The sequence below is a fragment of the Struthio camelus genome, chromosome 1, assembly GCF_040807025.1.
Source record: "Struthio camelus isolate bStrCam1 chromosome 1, bStrCam1.hap1, whole genome shotgun sequence".
Lineage (NCBI taxonomy): Eukaryota > Metazoa > Chordata > Aves > Struthioniformes > Struthionidae > Struthio > Struthio camelus.
Window position 1 is genome coordinate 17,546,031 of NC_090942.1, and position 19,951 is coordinate 17,565,981.

Consider the following 19,951-nt stretch of genomic DNA (forward strand, 5'->3'; position numbering starts at 1 on the left):
TTGGCCTAATTTTTTAGTGCTTTTCCATGCTATAACGCTCAGAGCCATAAGCCATATTTCCTTGTTTAACTTTACACAGTGAAAGAATCATATAAAGACCACCAGCTTTCTGGATTCACTTACTGCATCAGCTTTATTACAACACTAAACATTACTGAAAATGTAGCTCACCAAATAAAAGACCTTTCCTTCCTCTATGTGAGTAGGTCTCTTTTTGTTCCTACTGGCACATGTACATGTGTAGTTTGCTGCCCTGAATATTACCTTTTTCAGGTAAGTAAAAAAAAAAGAAAAGAAAAGAAAAGAAAATAAATCACTTTCTATCAATAGTCCGTGGAAAGATTAAAACCTCACCCAGAAATGTGACTGTTAATTTACAAAAACCCATAAAAGCCAGGCTCGGTGCCAAGTAGCACAACATTATTTGGGCTCCAACATTCTTTTCCTCTTTATGTTCATCAGTGCATGACTCGTTAGACAACTCTCATTCCACACAGACAGATGAATAATTCTCTCAAGTAGACATAGCTTACAGCCCTCCTAACTTCTCAGATTGACTGGTTGGGCTGTAAGGAGCAGCCTTCTCTTGTATGAAATATATTCTGCAGTTTAAAGGGTTTCATAAGTGGGTTAAAAGTTCGGGATGTTTCGCTGAGTCCCGGAAACTGAACTGTACAGGACATTAGCGCACCATGAACCCAGTAGTGTGAAAATGGGAAAGAGCAAAAGAGAACAGTCTCATGAAGTACACTGCATTGGTGTTTGCGGTACTGCTGAAGTGAACTCTTTTACTAGCTTTATATTTGTTTGCTTGATATTTCATGATACTACAAACGGAATTTGGAGATGAGGAATCTTCATTTACTGTGGTGCTTTTAGCAAGATCCTACCGGGATCTGGGTTCAGCTCCTCAGTTTTCATGTTACTGATCTGAAAAAGTATAAACTCCCTGCTAGTGAAATGCAGTGAAAAATGAGTGGTGCGCTCAAGAAGGCATGGGAAAGGTCAAGTTACAGAGAGCGCTGGGGATAAATTGGTTAAGGTGAATTCATTTGAGCAAGGGTTACTTTAATACGCAAACTCATATATTACGGAGCAAAGACTGTAGGTCACACAGGATGCGAGATCATATCCCGTAGAGCAGGCTACTGCAAAAGACAGTAACAGCAGGTAAGAGACAGGAGGTCCTGCTTCAGGGGAATATCAGAACACGGGGTAGGAAGTGGCACTACCTGCTGGAACGCTTTATCCAGTTTAGCATTGAAAAATTTCCAAAAGGTGGGGGAAAAAAGCCAGTAGAGTGATTTGAATCTTAGAAAGTGAAAAAATTAAGGAGGTCTACTTTGTTTTGCTTTCCAAAAGAACTACTATTGAGTAGAGGCTTCTTGGGAAGACAGATCTGATAGCAGAGGTCTCTCAAATTTATTAGGAAAAGGCCTTAACAGGATCCAGTGACTGGAAATTGAAATTAGACAAAATCTGACTGGAAACACAGCATGTTTAACTGAGATGAGATACTATGACACCTTATTAATAGAGCAAAGGGACTCTGCTATCACATCAGACCTCTAAGTGAAGTTTCTTTCTAGAATGTATGTTACAGCTCAGGCGGGTATGAGAATACAGGGTGACACTTCTTGGCTTGTGTCATAGACTAGATTAGGCTAGATGGTTAGGCATAAAGGTATCATTACTATAATGGTGTCTTTATACACTAAATATAGGCATTTTCTCCCATTTCTGTTCCTTGGACAGTGCTGAAGCAGTGTGGTTCATTCTTTCATGTTTTCCTCACAAAATTGTGCTTCTCACAAGATTTAAATTGAAATGTACAATAAAGGATTTTTAAAAGATACATTTTCTTTAGAGTCTTCAGACAACTCTTATGCTAACATTCTGAATGTTCTTAATTTCCATAAGGACATATTCATATGATATTATATACTTTTTACACGTCATCCCCCATCTGTCTGCTGACTGGTACAGGAGACTCTGAAACTTTGTGGTGATGGAACAAGGCTTTGCCTGTTTTTCTTCTACCTATCTTCATGGTAACCAGGTTTTTTGAGATGGGTGCTATTAAGAATTAACAGCAGTATTATGTATAATGCTACACGGTTAAGATAGCAGTGATGTCCTGGGCACAAAACATAGACACTGTATATCTCATATTCAGTTTCATTCCTCACTTGTGCTTCTTGATATGCACAATGCTGGAGGAGCCTGCACTAAGCTATGGCAACAGTTGTGATGGGCTGAAGCCAAAAATCACTGCAGCTGGAAAGCACAAAGCAAAGCAACAGGTTTCCTCCTGTTTCTTGAATGTAGCAAGCTACCCTTGCCTGGCAAGTGGCTTCTCCAGAATGGCCTTGGTGCATGTGCAACATGCATATTAGCACCTGCACAGCAACACAGTTGAAATCCTGCCAGTCAACGCCAGGAGCTATTTGGGCTTGTAAGGTCCCTGCTGCAGGAGAAACTGGAGACCCTCCACTGAACAGACAAAGTAAGACAGAAAATATACTGTTGGAAAGGAAGAAAGAAATCAATATTCAGGGTTCAATTCCTGAGAGAAGCCCTCAACATGGCTGCTGTGATTTGCTCTCTGAAAACAACATACAGCAGGATAGTCCCATCTCCTGGAATTACTATTCATCATGTAAAACACAAAAGAACAATAAAAGTTTGACGCTTTTCAAATGACTGTTTAGTCCAAACAGAGGTAAAAAGGAGAGAAAGTGAAACAGATGGATGCAAATAAAAATTGCAGTATGAACCCAAATTAAGGCTTGGCAACAACTTTAACAATCGCACAGAAAGTGGTATACTACAAGCATCAAGTAAGTCTTACCGGGTTTTCAGTCTGGTTGATCCCAATGAGAAAGACGAGCTCAGAGAAGAAAAGGGCAGCCACCAGGTTTTTGTGGATACTGTGCAAGTTGGAGCGCAGTGTACGGATGAGAACCAGCAATATAAAGGTTATCAGCAAGGCCACCAGTGAAATGGATACAGTTGTATAAGTGACAATCTTCAGAGGAAGTACCTCCCCGTTCTGCAGAACGACAGATTGAGAGGGCCTCTGTGAGTTTTTCCTTCCTTTTCCTCCAGTCGAAGCTACTACTTGCAAAGCCAGTACTTTCATTACTGCTGAGCCAACATACAGACTTTCTTTAGGACCAGTTGGAGTTGGGACAATGGGAATGCCACCTCTTGAGTCCCTCAACCTTTTGAGCATGTATGGGCAATACCCAAAGGGACAAAGAATTAAGCAAGAATCCTAAATAACTGGAGGCTGGTCTGCCCTGTTGATATCATCCTGAGAGGCTGAAAGACCTCTGCGGTTTGTGTATTTGCTCCTGGCTTATTGTGATTCTTAATATCGGAATATCAAGCGACGCCATTTTCATCAGCTGTCAATGTCATCACGATAACTGTAATGCTTGTCTCATTCTCTCCTCCGCACGCCCCTGCACGGTGTAGCCTGGGAGGTTATGCATTGCTGACTACACCGTGCAATGACCAGGCAAAAGGCTCCTGTCAGATAGAGAAGGGAGGTGCAACGGCGGGCGCTGTCAGGTACGGGGCAACGCGCTCCTGACATGCTGCAAGAAGGGACTGACCCACTGACGACGCTCTGAATCAAACTCAGCCCCCTCGAAAATCACGCTGATGCACCAGCCAGGGATCACTCACCTCTCGTTTCGAAATGTCCATTAGGACGGCGAAGCTGGTTAGATGGTTGCACTGGCAAGCGATATGGCTCTGGTTTCTGGAAAACAGCTCACACCCTTTGGAGGACCAGCCCCCTGTTCCACCAGTCCTGTGGGGAAAAAGGGTCACTTCTGAATGCCGTCCTGTGATCGCCCCCTTGCCTCCCACTGCTACTACTCTCTGAGGCAGCCATGGCTCTGAAACCAGAAAGGTCACTTAGTACCAAGACAAAAAAATACTTACAGTTTTCACCTGCCTTAAAGAGTTTGATCAACCTAAAAAAGTCTTGAGTTAGAAGTAGTTTCTGATATGACACCTGACTTTGACTGCCAAATTTTGTGGTTTTATAGAAACCTGCTTTGATTAAAAAATAACAAACTTGCATTTTGTCAGTAACCATACAAGCAAGAAGGTAAAGTGATCACACAGTGCAAACTGTGGAACTGGCCACAGCAAAGTGCTGTCAGCTATGTGGGGTGAAAAGACCAGAAGCACAGATAGATAAATATTTTTTGGTCGCCCCTATTTCCCTCAATTTAGACATTGCTTGTAATACTCTTATGTGAAATACGTTTCAGCAGAAATATGATCTCTGTCATGGATTTCTTTTAAAAAGTAGACAAGAAAATGCTAAAAATAGTAAATAATACTTCATACCAGGAGGTCTCCAGTATTAACATTGTGGAGGAACTGCTCCCTTAAAAATTCTTCCCAGTTCAATCTTGTTTAACTCAATCGACTTTAGAAATGATTTTGCATCAATAGTAATTACTCTATTCTGAAGTTAATGAGTAATAAAAATTCTCTCGTAGTTACTGAGAGAGATTTTAATTAGACATTACAGGTGATCTTTTTCATTCAGCAATAAAATACTTGTTAAACTGCTCTAACATCACTTTCTCTTGCAATGTTTTACCTTTTTTTAAAAACTCTTTTGTTACATGCTTTTTAACTACGGTTATAGGAAATCAGACAGCAACGCCAACGCAGTTGCGAGCAAATACTGATGAAACACTTTAGAGCTAATGAGTTATTCAAGCCCATACTATGTTTAAAAATTTATGATAAAAGCACCTGCCATTCCCTCCTATTTGGTAGAGTCATGTGTACATAAAAGTAAGTAGGATGTTAAGAAATTGCTTATCTAACCTTTGTCCTGTTATCATCTCTACTTTACAAGCAGGCAAATGGAGTAGTTTATTATTGGTAATAAATCACTGATTGATAGATTTTTGTTGCCTCTTTGATACTTTCAATGATATAAACTCAATAAGCCTTTTTTGATCAGGAGGCAAATGTTTGCTTTTCTATTTCCAGTACAGGATATTCCCTCTTAATAGATTTTTTCCAGAGGTTTACTAGAGGCTTGGGATCATTAGGGAAAACAGTAATAGCTACTCCTCTTACCCTGGGCTGGCAATATCATCCTCTCAGTATACGTCTGGTTTTATGGTTGAAATTTGCTTATGTAATAGTTACAATACTGTGAAATTGTAACTTGCTGAGCATGTAGTTACCTCTCAACATATTTTCTTTTCCTTTATCGCACTCTTGAAATATCTGCAACGGGACTGTTGTGTTTTCACAATGCCATAAACCCAGCAAAACATTCATGTGGATACACAGTTCTTAACAGCTCCTTTAAAGTTCTTTAACTTCTCCAAATACAAAAGCCCTAAATGAGCCCTTTCAGAATATTGCACCAGCTCTCTCGCACCTCCCTCCTTGACAGTCCAGCATGCTCTGCTGTCCTGTATTGGGACTGCTTCCTAATAACAGTGGCAACAGGGAGATGCCAAAGGTCCCAAAGAAGGTGTTTTCTTCTCCTCCAGTTTTTCACTAAAACAAATGAAAAGAAATACACAGCAGCTGATGGAAGGAAAGGTAGGTTGCTTCTTATCAGGAAAACGGTCTTTGGCTGGACTGTTGATTCCAAAATGATCTTTGAGATATACAGTCTCCAGTCTTGCCATTTTATCTGCAAAACCTCAATCCTCCTTTTTACTGACATGAAGACTAGTTTTTGTTATTTTTTGCACTGGCCCTGGCTGAGGCATCTGGGTTAGCTGCCGGCCTGCCTTATATTCTGTCTACAGTCACCGGAGTGTGACAGGAGAAGATGCAGCCCATATAAGATGGAATTATCCTCTGGAGATGCCCTCCTAAAAAGAGAGCATGGGGCAATGAGATTCCTGACTTGGGGACCTCAGGTGAGTTATGAACCCATGCATTCGAGCTAGACTGTGCCTGTATATGTTGCGGGCAAAGAGCATGAGCAAAAACAAGTAGAACGTGAGATTTACTATTACCGAGTAAAAATAAACCATGCAAGAAGACAAGATGGCACTGCATGAATTTGTTAGAAAGCACACAGCTAGTCCTTTGTTCAGGGAGTTATGATGATTATATTTCCCTTGCTGATTACGTGGCTCCATTCCACCAGGAATTAGCCGCCTATTGAATGAACTAAGGCAAAAGACATCATGTTCTCCTCCTGAACTATCTACCTAGCCTAGACTTCTCCGTTAGAGACAGATCTCACGCATAGCCCTAAAGAAACCAGGAGACATACGCAATAGAGTGATTCCAGAACACGCAGACGGGCTTCGTTCGCTCCTCTGTTTGCAACATGGCGTACTCCAGGATGATGGGCTTTTCCACAAGGTTGGGTGGAAGCTCCCCGTCACTATGAACGGCGGTGCTCACTACAGGTGTGTTAATAATTGGGCGATTTGGCAACCTGCAGAGGGAGAAAAATTGCAAAATGATCTAAACATTACAATGCAAAACACTGTTTTGGTAACTTCTGCAAATAAAAGATTTTGAGTTGCTTCCATTGAGAAAGTGAAGTAGAGGCACTGTCAGTCTTCCACACAGACAGATTTCAAAAGCAATTAGCACTACTGAAGCGGTTATTCTCCCACAACGTGGGGTGAAGGACAAGAGACAGTATTGCAGTGACAAGTGCATCACGCATGACATTTGATCAACATAAATGTAGCCTCTGCTGTGCATTTAGAGCAAGTGTAAGGGCTTCTGCATGATTTACAAACAGGTCTAAAGTTTACCTCAAGCTCCTTCGATCAGGATCATAGTTTTCAGGTAAAAGCTGTCCTAGCGATCGGTATATAATGACCATGGCAACAGTATATTGGGTGGCGTCATCTGGGTTTCGCTTCCTTCTCTTTGTAAAGGCATTCTCAGGGCTTAGCTCATCACCATTCACCTTAGAGGATAACCTCTGGTTTGAAGGCTTCACTGTAGGTACTGCTATGAAATTATAAAATTAATATTAAATTCTTTCTGCACGGCTTCAGTGCTTCCATTTAAACTGGTATTTTTGCTTAGCAAAGGCACAGAACTGTTTCTGCTATAATTCTAGGCTTGCAGGACTGAGCATGCTCTTAACGTAACATTTTATGCTCTTAGCAAAATTTTAACACATTCTATAGTTAGTTATACAACTGAAAATCAAATAACCATTGAAACATTTTTAATCTAGCTAGAAAATAGCTAGATTTACCTTACCACTTCTAAGCTAGAAGTTCCAAAAATATATAAATAATCTGTGCAGGTTTTAAGAGGAACATTAAAACAATATGCAGGCTATTACTTTGCCGGTACCTTTATATATGGCAAAGCTAGTAAGAATCATAAACATGACAATGGGTAACATTGGATTTCTCTATGCTAATTCCGGCATATAACGAGCTTTCAATTTTGACACTATCTCTTAACATTTACATTTCCTTTTTCCTTACAGAAAAGATATGGGACATATAAACAGATATACTATTTCTGAGAACAAAGTCATAAAGATGTATTAGCTTATTTATTATTGTGTGTCGTTTCCAGAAGTGTTACTGTTTCCCTACATGGAAGATATTCAATTTATATAATTATTCCATTTGGTTACTCTCTCTCTCTCTAATGTGACTTGCGGTTTCATCTGAACCATCTCTGGATAGTTTAGAGACCTTGCAAAGTAGATAATTTTCTACACATTCTCAAACATGTCACCTATCTCTCTGCATGACTCAGACTTTTTAATCTGCTTTTGCTCTCTGATTACGTGGCTCAGTTCCCAAATTTGAATTCTCCACTCCCACATCGTGCTCTCGTTCCTTGCCTTACACCGTCTCTCTCCATCCACCCTGTTATCACCCCAACTTCACGTCTGCTGACACCCCCGCTCTGCCTTCAGACAGGAGCCTGCACCTGACACCGCCCTGATTCCCTCTATTTTCTTAAAACCTGCATCAAATTCCTAAAAGGCTAAAGGCATATATTCCCGGTATCTTCTGGAGTGGATAAACAAACTTTGTCACAGAGTAGGTAAGTCAAAACCAGCATGATTAGCAGCGAGGCCAGGAAGAATCCCAGTTATGAAGTCATGCTGGGAACCCATTTAAAACAGGTGAGGAGTTTGGGAAGTGGGAATGGCCGAGGCCTTCCCCGCTGGGAACCGAGGCAGAGCATTTCTCTCGCATTGGCGTGGCAGTTTGGGGGGCCGGCAGCGAGACCTGATAGACAGGTACAGCAAGTTACACAGCCCCCCGCGCTCCCGTCAGTGCCCAGCAGGCAAAATGTCTTAGAAGTATGCACAGCTGCTCCATCCCTACACAATGTTCGCTTGTGTATACTCTCACCCTAGTACCACTCTGCTTCACAGGGATCAATCACAGCTCTTAGGAGCTAGTCGAAACTGCCCTCCTAACATCAGCAGAAGGGTTTTACCTTTCCTCTCTGAAGGTCTGAATAAGGTATCAGGGAAGGTAACAGATGATTCCAGATCTTTTGGATAATCTTCTTTAATCTCATGAAATTGTGGTATTTTAGCTCCCGTAAAATTAGATTTGTCAAAGATGTCAACAGCAATAACTAGGAAAAAAAAAAAAGTTCCCCATAAAATTAACTTCAATTTCTTCAATCACAATATTGTAGCAAAATGAAACATGACTGCAAGGTTAAAATATCTGCACAATACAGAGAAGCAATTTGAATGAAAAAATATGAAGTCAAATCTGACTCCTCTCAATATCTTAAATGACAACCAAAAGCTTATGTTTCAGCATTATGTTATAGTTCTAAAACTACAGCTATATATGTATTGCATAGGCAATAGAAAGGAATTCACAAGACAGCATTTCATACTAGGAAAACAGTACTGCAAACGCTGGCAATATAAAGATGGCATGTTCCAGTTCCAGACTTGCCTCTTGTCCAGAAGGCGAGAGCTGCTGTTTCAGAAATATACTTTTTTTACATCTGTTAAATTGCAAAGTCAGCTAGGCAAAGAAAATAACCTGGATTTTACCTGGGAATACTTCTTAGCCCTACTCCAGTTCTCCTTCCTCTACACTAACAGTTACTCTCTGGCTCACCTCATCAGCCTCTGCCTGTTGTGTAACCCCCAAAATATTTAAAAGCAGCTGAGTTGGCCTTAACTTTGCCATTTTAGAAAAGTCACTGAGTGCCAATTTATATGTTATAATAAAAGCAAGAAGCTGGAAGTCCTGAGGGTAACCCTACACTGAAAGCTGTGATCCACAGCAAGTTTCTATATGAAGAAATATCCAAGTTAAGATCTGCAAATTCCCATTCCTTTCCTAGTCTCTAAACAGCTCCCAGATGAGCCATTAGGAAACTCCATTAACACCATGTTCACCTGGAAAAACCGTTCAAAAGAAAACAGAACCCATTCAGTGCAGAATTGCCTCATCCCTCCTGCGCTAGCAGAAGAAGAAGAAAAGGGGGAAGAGGCAGACCAGGCATTTACAGCCTGTGCAATGTGGAAAGGTTAGTGCTTAGCTGTCACAGAGAAGGAGATTAAAATGTGCCATAAAACTGAATCGAATGGGTGGGCTTGTGTCTAGCAGAATTAATACTTTTAGAAACTGGGTTTGTCTTCTGAAAGGTATTTTGTAGGTTCACAGGTGGCGCAGCCCAGCACCAGCGAGCTGTGAAAATCAGGGGTATATGGTCAATAGTGGTTTTCTTTTTATACTGACATAAATCTTCAGGTGGCGGAGGGGTGGTTCTTTCAAAAAAGTGACCTAGGATTTCAAACTATATTAGGCGGTCTCATAAGGCACTACCGCTGCTTACAAAAGTCCTTGCTCTTGTCTGCAGACCACTGTGGCTAACGAAATGCCATATGCAGCAGTGTGTCCATCCCCTGCCAGGGACATCAACCTAAGCTGTCGCTGGAGCTCAGCCCACAGGGAAAACAGATGACACTGCAGCTTCACGGCCACTCAGAGATACAGATCAGTGCTCAAACTGACTTGAAATGAATGTGTTGACTAGATTGCAAAATACAAACATTTTGTTTCTCAGTGGATATTATAAAAAACAATAATATCTAGCACATTTTTAAAGCTTTTCTAATACAAAATGGCAGTTTTCAACACAGATACTCACTCATGTTAGTGGTAACGATGACAAAAGGTCTCATGTAGGTTTTCTTCATGTTCTGGGCCACATTGTTGAAATATTCCTCATAACGCCTTAGCAGGTGAGCTGTGCCACCCTCCGTTCGCTGAATTTGTTCCCAGTGCTCCTTGTTGCTGGGATCCAGCAGAGCACTACCCACTTTGATAATATTCTGAGAAAAAAATACTAGCCTAAATTATGAGGCAAACAAAGCCTAGGCAATCAAGTGAAGCATTGGATTTCAAGCTTGGAGAACATTGCAAATGATTGGCATTACTGCCTCAGGTGAGCATATAATGAAACATTTTAATCCAGGCATGTTCCACTGCAGCTTTATAAAAATATGCACACCAGTTACTTACCTCGAGGTTGTTTTACATTAAGGAAATCCCTTCAAACCTTTTATAAGCAAAGTAAGTCAAAATTGGAGGCTATAAAGGAAAAAAGTAGACAGTTTTCTTAAGACAGGAAACCTATTAAGAAAATGCAGAAGGGAAACCTAACCATATTTTCTTTGTCTCAGAGAGACGACAGACAGGAAAAGCAGAGTGCTTGCTATGTACACTAAAGAACACACCCAGGTAAATCAAAAGAATATGATATGTTAAAACCAAAAGAAAGCCATCAACAGCAATATTATTTTCTGTCCTTTTTTCATTTTTGTTTTATCTTGTTGATTCTTGGCTAATTCTGGAAACTTACATGCTGAAGAATGAAAAGAGCAAATATTAACTTGCATATACAAGCTTGGAGACACATAAGAAATTATGTTATTCTCCCCCCATTTTTATGTGACTCACAAATGTTGTTAAAAAAGAGGTTCTAGGCAAGGACCTGCCCCCCTTCGGCTCTTTGGTACAAGATTGAACACAGCACTCAAAGGAACCCTTAGGCAGAATGGAAAAAAAGGCCCCATTAAGAGCATTAAATGGCTTAAATGAGAACGATGAAGATGCTGAGAAGTTTTAATCTTGGTGCACACATACGCTACATTGTTATGTCAAAATTTAACTCCTAACTGAGGTCAAATCTGAGTAAATTACGGTAGATCTTTGATAGTAAGTGGGTCTTTCACGAATGCTCAGACTAGCGGAAACCCTCTGGCCTGCATTTCCACTTATTTGTATGTGCCTAAATCACTTGGAATAACGGCAGGGTGCGGGATCGCTTTTGGTGCACCAGCTCTCTAATAGATGTGATTAAAAAGTTTCAAAGTCTGACTGTAAAAAAATCTTTGAGCCAGTAACTAGCTAAATACAACTTTGTTTTAAAACTGAAGATAGACAGGATTTCTGATCTCATGCATGTTTTCTGTAAGGAAATACTTAAGCTGGAAATGATAGGCCAGGTATGATACAGATACAAGGACTTACTCATTTTTCATATTTCCTATAAAGATTTGCAAAGAGATTGCAGGAAATCCAGTGTGAAATCAAACAGAATAAACTGTTCTCAGAATAAGTTCACTATGCATTTAAATGAAAGTGATCAAATGAGGCAGGTTTTCCAACAAAAATGGAATATGGTAGACAAAGCTCTTTCATCTAGGAATAGCACATCAATTTTATTTTTTAATTTGGGAAATTTTACTTTTGGATGTTGTTTATTATAACCATGCTTTCTATGATATATGTATTCTGTACACACGTGTGCATGCGCATGTGCACGTGGACCCCCCCACAAACATAACCAACTCCCCCCCCGCCCCCACAAACATAACCAACTTCCCTTTCTAAACTGACAAGACTGACTAATTTGTGAGAAACACTAAATAATTGTGTCAAATTTACTCCATCTTGGTCGAAGACAAATTCAATTATCAATTCCCATGTAAACATCTAAGTAGCACTGTAAAGCTCAACACAAGCTCAACACAGTATACAGTGTCTCTCTTACTTCATTGAATTCCACATCCCTGGTGGCGGCCAGGTCAAACCCTTGCTGCTGGCTCTCATACTGTAGGACCCTGATCATCATCTGGTAAGCTGTCCTCACGTCATTCCCGTACAAGCTGCTTGTGTACTTGGTGGCATTCTGCAGCACTTTCACAATCCGTATGGTTTTGTCTCCGTCCAGTTTGGACTCATTGCGGTATAGCTTTTCATTCTGAAGCGGAGACAGGAATGAAGAAAAAACCCAAGTGTCTTAAGCACAAAAATAATGTTTTTTTTTTCATTCTGATTACAAAGACATTCTCTCCATTATCTAGGGAATTTTGACACAAAGGAGTCATTTGATCCAAATGGAGTTTGTCCTGAGAAAGTGTGGACTGGACACTGCAATGCAAAAAATGACTAAGAGCCAGAAAAGGACGGGGCTGTGATGGGAAATGCAGGGTTGAAAGTCTAGGTCAAGAGACGGAGTGTGGGGACATCAAACTGCAGAATGAACTCATGATCACTTATAAACCAAAATCAAAAGTTGTACGAGATTTTCTGCCGGTAAACATTATGCGCTTTAGTAGTGCTGAAAGAAATTAAGCAATAGATGAACAATTAGCAACAGGGTAACACAAACAAACTAAGAAATTATTTCTTAAATCCAAGGGAAAATTGCAGCGAATCACCAAGAAAGAGCATTGGGCTAGATCATCATCTATATACATCAACACTGTCTATAGGAAGTCAGTGAAAACATGATAACTCATACCAAATGCAGATTTGGAGTAAAGTGTCAATAGTCACTGGATACTACAGTGCATACTTCAAAATCTGGCCACTGGATAAGCAGCTATAAACATATCATTACCAGACTTCACTAGACTCACTAGATCTGAGAAATTACATGTCTGTGGATTTCGCTGTGTCCCAAATTTGTCCATTAGATGTAAATAATACTAGGTCTTGACAGGTTAATCGGACTCTAGGGTACTAAATACAAGAAAATATAGCCTACCATGATTTTTAGATCCACAAAAGTGGTGGTGGTACAGTTAAAAAGCTCGGGAGGCAGCCAGCCTTTCTCATTGTTACAATGTCGAACTGCATTCCCTGGAGGAAACAAAGCATTAACAAAAAACAATCTTCTGAACTGTTCTGGATAAATTTACGTAGAACTCTACTTTCAGTTTCCTTAGAGAACTGCACATAGCTCACTTTCCAAACTGGCACTCCTGTCTGAGGAAACTTAAGAGTTTACTGATGTTCCCGAGTCATTTTCTCCAAGCCTTAGGGAAAGGGAGGCAAGCTGCAGACCTGCCTGACCACTCTTAGCCTTGCTGCTCTCATGTTCGCTGACGAATTTGGCAATTTTATGAGAAAGATTGAGCACTTCCTAAATATTTATGAAAACATACCCTGCTCAGATTTGGGTGTAATATAGGAAGCTTATATAGGAAGACCTCCAAGATATATGCTATCTTCATGTCCAAACCTTTAAGCACTGTCAGCATCTTAGCACACAGCACATGGTGAACGCTTAAACCAACACACAGAATTTCCTTTTGCTAATTGTGAATAGTTTGCAAGCAGCTTATTATTTAATTGAATATAGTACTTTGTATGATTTGTCAAATCATTTTTATAAATGATTCTTGGCTGTGGATTCTTCACAGTGAATTACAGATAATAAATTCTAAGCTTGCACTAAGTTTAACTTTGATTGGACACATTGCATGTGTCTAAGTAATTTAATTATGAATGTCTAAATAACAGAATCACAACTAGTAGAATCAGATCTAATTATATTATTTCTCTTTCCTGACAGGTGGATACAATTAAGCCTCAGGTTCCTTACTTGAATATTCATTATTATACAGCATACTTTCTTTGAATGGTCTGTAAAATTCACTTTGAGTGTACAATTTCTAAAAGTATCTTTGCCTGCTAGGCTATTTCCTAGAAAAGACACGGGGGTCAACCACAAAAACAGTGCAAATTTAGTGAGAAAAGTTATATTAATTCAACTTCATACTGTTTAACAAGGTAAATATTTTTTATTAAAAAAAATCAATTCAATCCCCTAAAATCTTTAAAATTGGAACTTGTTTGACTATAAACCTTCTGCACACCTACAGTCAGTGACGTACCCCCGGTAATATTTGCAAAAGTTACATAATCAGTTATAATTTGTTGAACCTGAACAGTGCTAGCAGCAGATAAAAGTCACCAGACCTAGAACTGAGACAGAGGTTTCATTTCCCACAGCACAGTCTTCACAAAAGATTGTAAACATTGTTTGCAAATCTGCTTTGGTATTCTGTGAGATAAACATTATCAGGGACACGCATAAAAAACTAGATTGTCATTCGCTTGCAGTACAAAATGACTTGCACGCTTGACAAGATATGTTTTTCAGCAATCCGAATGATGGAGTAGAGAAAAACTGGTGTAAAAATGAGAGTTCTTTTGTAACTCTGAGCTCTATTAGCCAGTAATGCCAGGAAAAGCAATCAGCACATAAACGGTTTTCTTCATTTTGTCTCTGCCCAGAGGAGTTATATTGCCAAAGATCCTGTCATTGCCATTAGAAACTAAAAGTTACAAGTATAAGAATTGCTTGATAAATAGAAAACAGAAAAATTGACTGTGCAAATACAGATTCAGACTTTTGTTCTTTAGATGTGTTTATGTATGTGCTGCACTTTTGTATTTACTTTTTGCTATAATTCCAAATGTGTTTCAACAGCTCTTGAGTTTCTCTAGGTAAACTTTTCATCTTGTGACTCACATAAGCTATGCTGTAATCTCTAGATTTAATGAATTAACGCCTTACCCTATGTACACATTTTTTTCTCTCTTTTTTTTCTCCACACAGGCATGTAGATAGAATTGTTAATGTTTTACCCAGGGAACTTACCCACTGATCCCTTAGGACATGGCACAGCAGCTGGCTGGCCAAACTTGGTCTGTGGCCACCAAATACCAGCCTCGAAAGCTTTGGGACACCCATTATAAATTACTGAAAGCAGAAAAAGAAACGATGCAATTTTTCTGACAAGATAAAATCACAGAGCAGTAACGAAGAGATAGTTACACCTGCCAAAAGGACCTTCAAGGAGTTCCCAAGCCAAGTCAGGACTTTTCTTTCTCTGCAAGGCCTTCCAAGCTGCAGCCCATCAGCTGCTCCTTTTCGACCGCGCCATCAGACAGATGCAGGCAAAGGAAAGCTCGGGATGATTAGGGGACTCTGGATCTCAGGTTTGCCTATCTCTGTCTGCTCCTTTGTTGTGGGAAAGGGCTGCTCCTTCATGTCACCCACACACAGCTGTGAGATGACTGCCACCAAAGCTTTGTGCTGATCAGAGGAGAAGGGCGTGGGAGGAAAGGCAGAACTGGTTTGCAGTGACTGGCCGTGGGACCGCCAGAGGGCACTCGGCCCGTGGCATGGCCTCCACGGGCAGAAGGCGCAAGGGCTGCTGCCGATCCCTTCAGTTGTGGCACACTAATGTAGTACTGCCCCAGCAGACGAAACCAAGTTTCTAGCAAAATCAGCATTAGCAAGTTTTGCTTCTCCCCCAACTTCTTAGCTAACTGTATTTCCATTTGATGGAAATTACATGAAATTTTATTATTTTTCTCAATCCTTGTGAGTCATATTGGCACAGATTCAGGAGGCGGGGGGCGAGGTAAGGCCACTGCCGCTCCCATTACCCCCGTCAGAGCCACCCTGCCTGGTTCACGTGCATCCCAGGACGCAGCTGCAAACCCATCACCTCACGCTCGCCTGTCTCCCCACTGCCAATGGCTCCAGTCTGATAACTACACCCTGACTGATCAGCAGCAGCGCCGGATGGGAGGTACCTTCACAGCCCTTGGTGGTAACCTCAGCAAAAGGGTTGTCGCAGCGGTTGCACTGCCGCCCTATCACTCCAGGTTTGCAAGGACACTGTCCTGTCTCCATGTCGCAGGTGCGCGTGTAGGAGCCGGAGGGGAAGCAGTCACATGGATAGCAGGTGTCACTGCTCTGGGGCTTGTAGTAATTTGCCTAGAAAAACAGAAAGGATAGGCACAAAGTTCTTTGCTTTTATTCCAGATTTCCTCTTGTTTCTGAAGTCCTACTTCAGCAGCATGCATCAGAAAAGACTTTCCAGTTACCCAGATAGTACGCTGCTAGCTGCTTCACTAGAGCACAGGATAATAATAAGACTATTATTAAGAGAAAAATAACAGTTATAAGAAGTGTATTCTGCTGCTGTGACTTGCAACAGCCCAGGCGATCAGGCAATCAAAGGCAGGATTGCACTGCTGCCCTGTGCCGTGGGCACTGGGGATTCAGACCACCAGTGCAGGTTGGCCAAGAACCTGGCCCACATTATTCATCCTGTGCTCGCTGCCTGTGCCAAGCAAATGCATTCTTGGAGGATTTGTGGTTTTCTCTGCCTTGCAGTTCTACTCTACTAGGGCATGAGCAAACTAATAGGAAAACTTCCTGCACTGTCCATTTATGCCTTATGTAGAGGGTGGAGAGAAAACTGTAATCACATATTCAAATCACATCTTTAAATGCTTTTGATCTGAGGCCTATGTGATTGCACAAGACAATGGTATTGGCACTCCATTGACTCAATGTAATGTAGCTGTTGCCATGTGTTCTGCTGTCATTTAGGAAAGACATACTGGGCCAGTATGTCACTGCCACCAGTTTAAACAGGCACAACTGCTCTATCATTCACATTTATTGCAACACCTACTGTAAAAACACCGTTATAAAACCTATGGGAGGAAGATGGCGCCCATCCTGGGTTTACTTTCTGTCCCTATGTGTCTGCAGCAAACTCCTGTTAAACTCGACAGAGCTGTCTCTGAGGAAAGCATTTTACCTCTCAAATTTAGCTCAGTCTCCTAAGTAGCAAGGCCTTTTGCTGGTCCACTGCACAGAAGAGAGTTTCACCCAGTGGGACTGAGCCGTTTCATGGCTATTACTCACTTGTGATACAACAAAATACTCACTAGCACTCCTCTGCTCCCAGGTCTGATCTCCCTCGATAAATTGGGCTCTACTTCAGAGAGATCAGAACCCAGGCTTTCTCAGTTTCTCAGTTTTCTCAGCTTCGCCTTCCAAATGCAAATAAGATAAGAGCTGCACAGTATGATTTTGTGAAGGGTAGCGCCAGCAAAATGTTTTAGGTAAAGATTAACTATATCATGAACATACATAATACAAAGCACAACTATGTGTACTCCGTTTCAGATATTCAGTTGTATTATTAGTGATATAGTTATTTTTTAACCTAAAGAAATTTTGACTTGACAGGTCTCTTTTGCTTACCTTGCAGTGGCATTCTCCATTAGTCTTATTGCAATCAGGATCAAACCCTTTACTAGTCTCACAGTTACAGGGACCACAAATGGGATTTCCCCACCAGCCTCTGGGACAAGGCAAGTCAATCCTATAAAAGAAAATCACATGGAAATCACATTTTAAGCGTATGCTTGAAAGGTGGGAAAAAAGGGCTTAGGGCCAAATCTGAGTCCCAGATTCACACGTAGGCACTGCCCGGGCAGGCTGCAGAGCCCATGCGGGAGCGTGCTGGCAGTTAAGCAGTATGCACAACTGAGGAAAGCGCTGAGCCTGTGCCTTGGATCTGTTTACCTGCTATCATAGATGTAACCGAAGGGTACAGTTCCACAACAGTTTATACCTAAAGGAGAGCTGCTGCAGCGCTGCCGTTCCCCTCCCTGCAGGTCCACACGGTCCTGTCCTACCCCTGTCGTTGGCATCGGTGCTTGTCTAGCCTCAGAGCACACTAAGTCAGGGTGTGAAAATGACTGCAAGCTGACACGATGTAAAAAAGGCACTATTTTTAGCCAATATGGCTTTCTCAACCAGCTCACCACAGGGCTAGAAAAGCACTGTCACAAGGGAGTGGGAAGAAATGTGTGGCTGGGGACATGGAGGAGAGAACTATGGCAGCTTCGCTTCAGACTAATTGAAAATGTCACACACCTCTGTAGGCTGCATAAAATACTTTAGTGGGGCATGAGCTGTTACTGCTGCTGAAAGAAGCACTCTTACCTGCCTCCTACCCTTGGCCGTTGTTCCTGCCCCACGGAGCAGCGGCACAAATATGCATAGGCTGTGCATCAACCCAAAGGCCATTGCTGGAAGATAACCCTTGTTTTTGCTGGGTTCTTTCTCTTCTGGGTGAGTGTCTGAGCTGGTTCAGCTCACAGCTGCCCCAACCCTTGTGCTGGCAATGACAGCTCTGGGGAAATGCTAGGGCTGCACAGACCTCTCTAGCTGGAAGTGTTCACCAAGCGAAAGCCTGAAGGACAACGTTCCCAAGCCCATGATTAGCAATAACGCACAAAGGAATCCCCTCCCTGCTTATTGACAGAAAAGCTGCTGGCTGTCCATCTCAAAGGCCACGATGAATTCTGCTTATGGTAAGTGCAATGGTTTGTATTTCTATCGTTTATAATATGGAAAAGACAATTGTGCACTTGACATGATGTCAGCAGACAAGGACAAGGGACAACCTCTCCGCATTGCTATTCCAGAGGAGTGAAAGATGAAGTTGGCAACATCATGGCCAGTATTTGCAGGCCAATACAACAAAAGGTGGAGAAAGAGGATTGTAGTTTTCAAAAGGAAGGAAACGTCTCACGAGCTATTCCTAAATGGACAGACAAATGCGCTTCATTTGCACATCATGACTGGCCCATATTGCAGTAAATCAAAATTCTGTCTCAGGAATAAGAGGAGGCTGGTTGCTGAATGCTTATCTGAGACGAAGAAGCTTGTGATGAGGGAACTGGCAGGCTTCCACCACACAACAGGACTTAGACCTAGGCTGCACAGAAGAGAAGTTTTTTTGCCAGCCCAGGAAGTGGACCCAACCTGCAAAGCCATTTTATCTGGCCAGGCACCCTAAATGGGTGCATTGCTCTGTCCGTGTGCTGGGGGAGCTGAAAGAGAGGGGCAGAGCAAAACCACGCCAGGTCTGCCAAAATGGACAGGTCAGATGCAATGTTGCGTAAACAGAGCGTTATTGACTTAGACTCTGAACTGCTGATAAAGGGAAGTGGCCCATGAGTATACGGAAATTCACCAGTCCTGCTCTCTGGGAAGAGAATTCAGGAGCGCCCAAGGGCAGGGGACCTGCAAATACCAACTACTACGAACACTCAGATAATGCCAGGGAAGATAACTGAAGAAGGAAAAGAAAGAAGGGGGGCTGCTGCCTTTGGAGACAAGGTACCTGGAAGGATCAAGAAACCAAAGACTAAAAAACAGTCTCTTACTTGCTCTCGCAGTACTGTCCATAGTAGCTTTGTCCACATTCACAGGTGTACCCATGGGATGAGCTGGGTTTGTGCACGCACGTGGAGACATGCTCGCATGGGTTCAGGTTACACACATCAACACAGTCTCTCCCAAAGTACCCTGGGGAGACAAGGTCATAAAACTACAGAAACCACTGTAATTTATGATTTGCATTTCTCCAAAAGACCATCTATTTTAAGCTTATACACTAATAATACATCCTCAATAATCAGTAGATTCCCCCCTGAGATATACTGTCAAAAAGAAGGTACTCTTTTTCCTCTCAGCAAAAAAGATAGATAGTGTTCTTTTTGACAGTCTGTTAACATGCTTGGGACACTCTTGGGTCGTTGGTTCCCAGTTTTATATTCAAGGCACGTGTTACAGATAGTTTTGTATTCTCTCCCTGTGTGTATGGGAGGTGACTAGCTGGGTGCTGACAGCATGTGCTGGGTACATGCATCAAAAGAGAGAAAACATTCAAAGCATCTCTATTAGGATGCAGGGTATGAGACAGAAATTGAACAGCAAGAAAGACTGGGAAAGAAAGGAAAAGGAAAAAAGGAAAAAAGAAAGAAGGCGGGCTATAGAAAAAGTC

At 41.6% G+C, this 19,951-nt stretch overlaps 1 protein-coding gene across 1 annotated transcript in view; it reads right to left on the reverse strand.

Moving 5' to 3' along the window:
* CELSR1 (cadherin EGF LAG seven-pass G-type receptor 1) overlaps positions 1-19,951 on the reverse strand; it is a 178,099-nt gene that overhangs the window by 22,192 nt on the left and 135,956 nt on the right. Inside the window, exons 13-24 of the mRNA XM_068930868.1 lie at positions 19,332-19,473; positions 17,356-17,476; positions 15,888-16,071; positions 14,944-15,045; positions 13,042-13,136; positions 12,043-12,252; positions 10,135-10,318; positions 8,449-8,592; positions 6,780-6,981; positions 6,284-6,451; positions 3,694-3,820; positions 2,852-3,052 (exon numbers count right to left, since the gene is read on the reverse strand). Of these exons, the coding sequence (XP_068786969.1) occupies positions 2,852-3,052; positions 3,694-3,820; positions 6,284-6,451; positions 6,780-6,981; positions 8,449-8,592; positions 10,135-10,318; positions 12,043-12,252; positions 13,042-13,136; positions 14,944-15,045; positions 15,888-16,071; positions 17,356-17,476; positions 19,332-19,473 (1,880 nt within the window). The remainder of the gene's footprint in view (positions 1-2,851; positions 3,053-3,693; positions 3,821-6,283; positions 6,452-6,779; positions 6,982-8,448; positions 8,593-10,134; positions 10,319-12,042; positions 12,253-13,041; positions 13,137-14,943; positions 15,046-15,887; positions 16,072-17,355; positions 17,477-19,331; positions 19,474-19,951) is intronic.